The 6665-nt window shown below is 41.0% G+C and overlaps 1 protein-coding gene across 1 annotated transcript in view; it reads right to left on the bottom strand.

Moving 5' to 3' along the window:
* Window positions 1-75: 75 nt before the first annotated feature.
* Window positions 76-6665, bottom strand: part of PKD1L3 (polycystin 1 like 3, transient receptor potential channel interacting) — a 78492-nt gene continuing 71902 nt past the window's right edge. The window contains exons 29-31 of the mRNA XM_046680285.1: window positions 3552-3762; window positions 3003-3104; window positions 76-961 (exon numbers count right to left, since the gene is read on the bottom strand). Coding sequence (XP_046536241.1) covers window positions 806-961; window positions 3003-3104; window positions 3552-3762 — 469 coding nt within the window. The 3' untranslated portion in view covers window positions 76-805. The remainder of the gene's footprint in view (window positions 962-3002; window positions 3105-3551; window positions 3763-6665) is intronic.

The raw sequence follows: 6665 nt of genomic DNA, 5'->3' as shown, positions 1-6665 counted from the left end.
CTAGACAGACTATGAAGAAGGATCTGGCCACGCACTTCTGAAAAAAACTGGCCATGAAAACCGTGTGAATAGCTGTGGAACATTGTCTGATACAGCGCAGGAAGATGAGAGGATGGTGCAAAAGACCAGGCAGGGTTCTGCTCTGCTGTACACAGGGTCGCTAGGAGTCGGAATCAACTTGATGGCACTAACAACAGTAAATTATAAACATCTACGGTTTCTTAAACTGTGTCATGCTGAGGTAAGTATTAATATGCTAACAACTAATAAGCCAAGCTAGGAGGTAACAGGATTAAGATAGTTCATCTTTTAAAACTTCAGTGTCAATGCCTATTGTTGTCATGGCTGTTTGCTCATGTTCTGTTTTCGCTGGATTCCTAACAAACTTGAGAGCTTCTGTAGCAGCATATCTATCAGTGTAGCTTCTTTCAGAGTCTATTCAAAGACAAAAGGAGAAGGAATAAAGTGAGGAAATTGGAATTGTTGCTAATGTTGTAGGAAAAAAGTACCAAAGATACAAAAAAAATAATAAAGATAATTAGTAAAGATTACTGTTTAATGATTTACTGTCAGACATCAGAGTGTTTCTGCTGCTTAACAGTTGAGGGCCAGCTATTTACAGGACAGTGGATATAGAACATAATGTAATCTTGGTAAATTGGGTTTCCTAGGAAAATGGTTGGCAGAGCTATGGAGACTAATAAAGGGAATATGCTGATACTGTGCATTATGTCAGTCTGTCATCTTAAGAGCAGCTACAGCTGAGCTTTTCCAGTGATATAAAATGATACAGTTTATATTTCAATTACTGAGCCATAGAATTACCTACCTTAAGGGACCTTCTTTCTTTACCAAAGGCCATTAGAATGGCAGAGACAAAAAGGTTAATGATCACAAGTACCATCAAGATGACACTGGTGAGGATCAGAAAGAAGCCCAGGACTGGGTCCAAAGCAATAACCTGGATAGACAATAAAACACTTTGAGTTTAAACACTGACAGTTTAATTTCTACTTTAAAAATGTAAGTTATATGTTAATGATTGGTATACATATAAGGAAACGTCTGGTGGAAACTAGGGAGGAAAAAAATATTAAAAAGGAAAATACTTTTGAGTGGACAGAAGAGCAAGAGTGACTGACTCCAAGGGTGTAAAAATAATTGTGCCTTTGGGGCTGTCACAAGCAGAAAACTGGTGAGTTGCAATGGAATTATAAATGATTCAAAGCCCATGTGAGTTTTGGCAATTCTGGAAAATATATCTAAACATGGAAGCTTCAAGGAGTAGCAAAAGTGTATTGAAATAATACATACTAGAAATGATAATGAAAACTGTCTTGCCATTCCAAGAAGCTTCTACTCTAAACACAGGAGCATCCCAAAAAATTTAACAGGTTAGCTATAGAAAATTGACTTAATTTAGTAGATTTTTTTTATTGTTATCTTTAAAAGTGTAAGTACTGAGTTTTGCCATTCTTTACCTTTCAATTAAAGAAAGCTTTCTCAAATTTATATTAGAGTGGTTTCCATAACAATATTATTTTAGGTATTCATTTTAACAAATGATATTTATTTTCCCTTAATGTTGGCTCCTTCATTGGTGCCACTAGGGCACTGTTTAAAACAAAAAACAAACCCAACAACTTAGAGAGGATGAATACTTATAATAAATGCCACTGTGATGGCAATCTCCTATATGACAAAAGATTTCCTAATACCAACCTATCCACTTACTTAAACGTGTTCAATTATAACAACTTTAGGTCAACCAAACAGTTTGGGCAACCTCTTTGCGTTTGTGATGCAAAACTTTTCCCAATAAGTATACACCATTTATCCTTCATATTGTACAATTATAATTAGAGCAGAAAAGGGTTTTTTCCCCCCCCAAGGTCAAAAAGTAGGTGTTAGCCACAGTTTCTCATTCTGATTGTTAGTTCCTTAAGAGCTGTAGTACACAAAGTGATCCAGGGGTGAGGGCTTTGTTCCCTAGTGATTGGGGCTAGAACTACAACAAAATAGTCCCCCCAGAATAGAAGTTATACTTTCCTTGGTTCTTAGGAAGGTGGTAACTTTGCATATTAGAAACTATGTTAACTTACCCATTTTAATTAGTAACTTTTGAATTATCAGAATGATAAGCCTTGATGAAAATCTTGCCAGTTTCACTAACTTAAATTGCAGTTTTTCTTCCCTGATCAAATCTATATATGCTAGTGTTTGGGACCCAAATCCTTATCTGGGTTTCTTCCAGTCCCCCTCCTCACCCCCCAAGGAAGATTTGCCCTGAGCCAACGCCTGTCACCAATCTTCCTCTTTTCTTTGTTTTTGCTTGAGGAAGATTAGCCCTGAGCTAACATCTGTGCCATCTTCCTCTATCTTACACGTAGGGTGCCACCACAGCATGGCTGGTGAGTGGTGTAGGTCTGCCCCTGGGATCCGAACCTGTGAACCTGGACTGCCAAAGCAGTGTGTGCTTAACCACTAGGCCATGGGGTTGGCCTCCCTACTTTTTTATGTTGAATAAAAAGGGATTTGTGTTGGTAGTTGCTGGGGGAAAAGAATTCGCTCTCTGAAATAAGTATTAATTATGAACAGAAATATTGCGGTTCCTCCTGGAATTGTACCTCCCTAATTTTTTTTAGGTCATTTCCATTGTACGCTTTAAAGGGACATTGAGAAAGAAGCAACAAATCATGTTGATCTGGCTGGGTATGAGAATACAAGTTCAGGCCCAGTATCCTTGGGCAAGAAGATTAAGGATGCAAGAGGTGAGGAAGGTGGGACTGTGTGCTAAGAAAAGGACAGATTTCTGAAAGTAGCAGCCACTCAAAAGCTGTATGCGTAGGTAGTACCATTAAACAGAATGGCAAAGGACCTAAATCACTCCCCTTCCCAGTGCGCAGTGGTACAGCAGGGGCTGCTTTTATAAGCAGTAGCCCCTTGTTAGACTTAGTAAACAAACTAGAATTCTGCGGGGAAGCCAGGACGGGGGTTTTCACCTCCTTGTGATGAGAGATCCCCATGAGGAGACCAACAGTAGTCACTGCTGAGCTGAAAAAAGTTCGGTAGTCAGAGATGCTCCATCCGAACAGCAGGTTAAACTGAAAAGAAGGAGAAAGACCAGTCAGGGCGGGTGGAGAGCAGTGGAGCGAGCTGCAGTTCTCTCTCTCCTGGGGGGCTGGATAACGATGGGGCCAACAGGAGCCAAGGGCATGAAAGTTAAAGACGTTCCCTAGTAGCCATTCAAATTATTATGACTAAAGAATACATAAAATTCCTTTGTACTTAGTGTTTTCATATAAATTTATTTGACCTTCACATTTTTCTGTGAGCTAAGTTTTATCCCAATTTTAGAGATGAGACAAACATCTGAGTGTAAGTCATTGCTAGTTAAGTATGGAATTACAACTAAAACCAAAACCTTTCTCCAAAACTCTTTGACAACTTTAGCTGATGGCTTTCCATAGAGTGATCTTTTCTAAGGGAAGCAACGTGATTCCAAGACCACAGCACTTAGAAGAAGACAGACACTGGGAATGGGGGCTTACAGCAATGGCATAGCCTGTCAGCAGGATCAGGATGACCAGCAAGAAGCCCACCACTTCGTCCCAGGCTTTGCTGAGTGTTCTGCCGATGACCTGCAGTCTCGGGTTATGATGCAGCAGGTTCCATAGCTGAACAGTTGCCAACAGCACCAGGAAGCCCATGAGGTGAATGACAGTGGAGTTCAATTTTACTGCCTTATTGAAGCTGATGAACCTGTACCAAGGAAGGCTGACAGTTATTTGGCAGGAAGTCTCTGCCACCATCAATTCCTGTCATGTCAGTTTCTCCAGTGCTCCTGCTGCTGAATTGTGGCAGCTCTGTGAGTCCTGTTAGGTCAAGCTGATGTAAGAACTCTGCTTTCCAGTGTGGCCTCCTGTACTTGTGGATGTGAGAGCATTGGCAAAAGGCTATGTATTGGCTGGGAGCTGTGCTGAAGAAACCTTGAAATGTAACCGCTAGCTGATTTCTTTACTCCAAATTCATTCTGGAAATCAAGACCACCCTCCTCCACTGTTGTGGTTTAAGTTAAATGGCTCCTCTCAAAAGGAGATGAATCTGTTTTCTGTAACACTCTAATCCTGTATTGTTCTCCAGCAGGAGATAATTGATCCCCTAATTTGTATTAGGGTTTTTGATTTTTTATCAATTAGGTTTTGTTATGTGAGAGATGCATTTATAATTTTATGTTGCAGCAGCTAGGTTACTTGGAAAGAACTCCGTAGATATGATAAGTTGGCACTCGATCACAATTCTTTTATTGTTTTAGACCTAGGCAATGCCACACAGCAGGCTGGACCCCAGCTGCCAACACCATAGTCCCTCCTTAAACGACCCCCTATGAGACTTTCCTGGGACATCAGCTCAGTCTTACACACATCAATGGCCCAGGCTGTTGACCACTGAAAGGTTAGAAAAGCACCATGTGGCAGTATTTGGTCTGGGAAACAGATGGTCTTTCCCATAAGAAAGACCAGAGAAGAGAGGGAATGTCTCTCAGTATGAACGAGCTAATAGATGAACATCCCTACCCAGAAAGCAAGCTTCTTTGGATTTACAGGATGTGTTGTGGGTTTTTTTCTTTTAAAGATTGGCACCTGAGGTATCAAATGTTGCCAATCTTCTTTCTTTGTTTTTCTGCTTTTTCTCCCCAAATCCCCCCAGTACATAGTTGTATATTTTAGTTGTCGGTCCTTCTAGTTGTGGCATGTGGGACGCCACCTCAGCATCGCCCAGCGAGCAGTGCCATGTCTGCACCCAGGATCCGAACTGGCGAAACCCTGGGCCGCCGAAGCGGAGTGCGCAAACTCAACCACTCGGCCACGGGGCTGGCCCCTGTGTTGTGGTTTTATTTAAAGGATGAATATTTGTCATGTCTTTGGCTTTATTCCTTGGCCAGCGTGCAAAATAATGACCAGTTTCAGGCTCTTGCTATGTGAAATTTATATGCATTATCCTTGACAAGCACATACCTAAGTACTATGAAGGCAGAAGAGCTTTTCAATGTGGTTAGCAGTATAAAAGTTTTCTAGTTAATTGTTTTCCCTGCTGTGGACATTGGTCTGAATTCTGTGTTTAACTCTGGTATTATACGAATATAGATCTGGTAGAGCAGTGGAGGAGGAGGGGAGTGTGAAAGAACACAGGCACACCTCAGAGATATCTTGGGTTCTGTTCCAGGCCACCGCAATAAAGCGAATATCACAATAAAGCAAGCCACACAAATTTTTGTCTCCTAGTGCATATAAAAGTTATGTTTACAGTATACTGTAGTCTACTAAAAGTGTGCAATAGCATTATATTTAAAAAACTGCATATACCTTAATTAAAAAACACTTATTGCTAAAAAATGCTAACCATTATCTGAGCTTTCAGTGAGTTATAATCTTTTTGCTTTTGGAGAGTTTTGCCTCAGTGTTGATGGCTGCTGGCTGATGAGGGTGGTGGGTGCTGAAGGGTGGGGTGGCTGTGGCAGTTTCTTAAAATAGACAACAATGAAAGTTGCCACATCGAATGAGTCTTCCTTTCAAGAACGATTTCTCTGTAGTATGCGATGCTGTTTGATAGCATTTTACCCACAGTAGGACTTCTTCAAAATTGGAGTCACTCCTCTCAAACCCTGCTGCTACTTCATCAACTAAGTTGGTGTAACATTCTGAATCCTTTGTTGTCATTTCAACATCTTCACCAGGAGGAGAGTCCATCTTAAGAAACCACTGTTTTTGCTCATCCATAGGAAGCAACACCTCATCCGTTCAAGTTTTATCATGAGATGGCAGCAGTTCAGTCACATCTTCAGGCTCCAGTTCTAATTCTAGTTCTCGTGCTCTTTCTGCCACGTCTGCAGTTACTTCCTCCAGTGAAGTCTTGAACCTCTTAAAGTCATCCGTGAGAGCTGGAATCAACTTCCTCCATATGCCTGTTAATGTTGATATTTTGACCTCTGCCCATGAATCACTAATGTTCTGAATGGCATCTAGAATGGTGAATCCTTTCCAGAGGTTTTTGATTTACTTTCCCCAGATCAATCAGAGGAATCACTATCTATGGCAGCTACAGCTTTACAAAACGTATGTCGTAAGTAATAAGACTTGACAGTCAAAAGTATGCCTTGATCTGTGGTCTGCAGAATGGATGTTGCGTTAGCAGGCTGAAAACAGCATTAATCTCATTGTACACCTCCATCAGAGCTCTTGGGTGACCAAGTGCATTGTCAATGAGCAGTAATATTTTGAAAGGAATCTTTTTTACAGAGCAGTAGGTCTCAACAGTGGGCTTAGAATATTCAGTAAATCATGTTATAAATAGACGTGCTGTCATTCGGTATTTGCTGTTCCATGTATAGAGCACAGTAGAGGAGATTTAGCATAATTCTTGAGGGCCCTAGAATTTTTGGAATGGTAAATGAGCTTCGGCTTCAACTTAAAGTCACCAGCTGCTTTAGCCCCTAACAAGAGAGTGAGCCTGTCCTTTGAAGCCAGGCACTTACTTCTCTGTAGCTGTGAAAGTCCTAGATGGCATCTTCTTCAGTGTACGGCTGTTTCATCTGCATTGAAAATCTGTTGTTTAGTGTGGCCTCCTCTATTAATTATCTTAGCTGGATCTTCTGGATAACTCGC

The sequence above is a fragment of the Equus quagga genome, chromosome 13 (genome assembly GCF_021613505.1).
Source record: "Equus quagga isolate Etosha38 chromosome 13, UCLA_HA_Equagga_1.0, whole genome shotgun sequence".
Taxonomy (NCBI): domain Eukaryota; kingdom Metazoa; phylum Chordata; class Mammalia; order Perissodactyla; family Equidae; genus Equus; species Equus quagga.
This window is presented reverse-complemented; position numbering and strand designations above follow the sequence as displayed.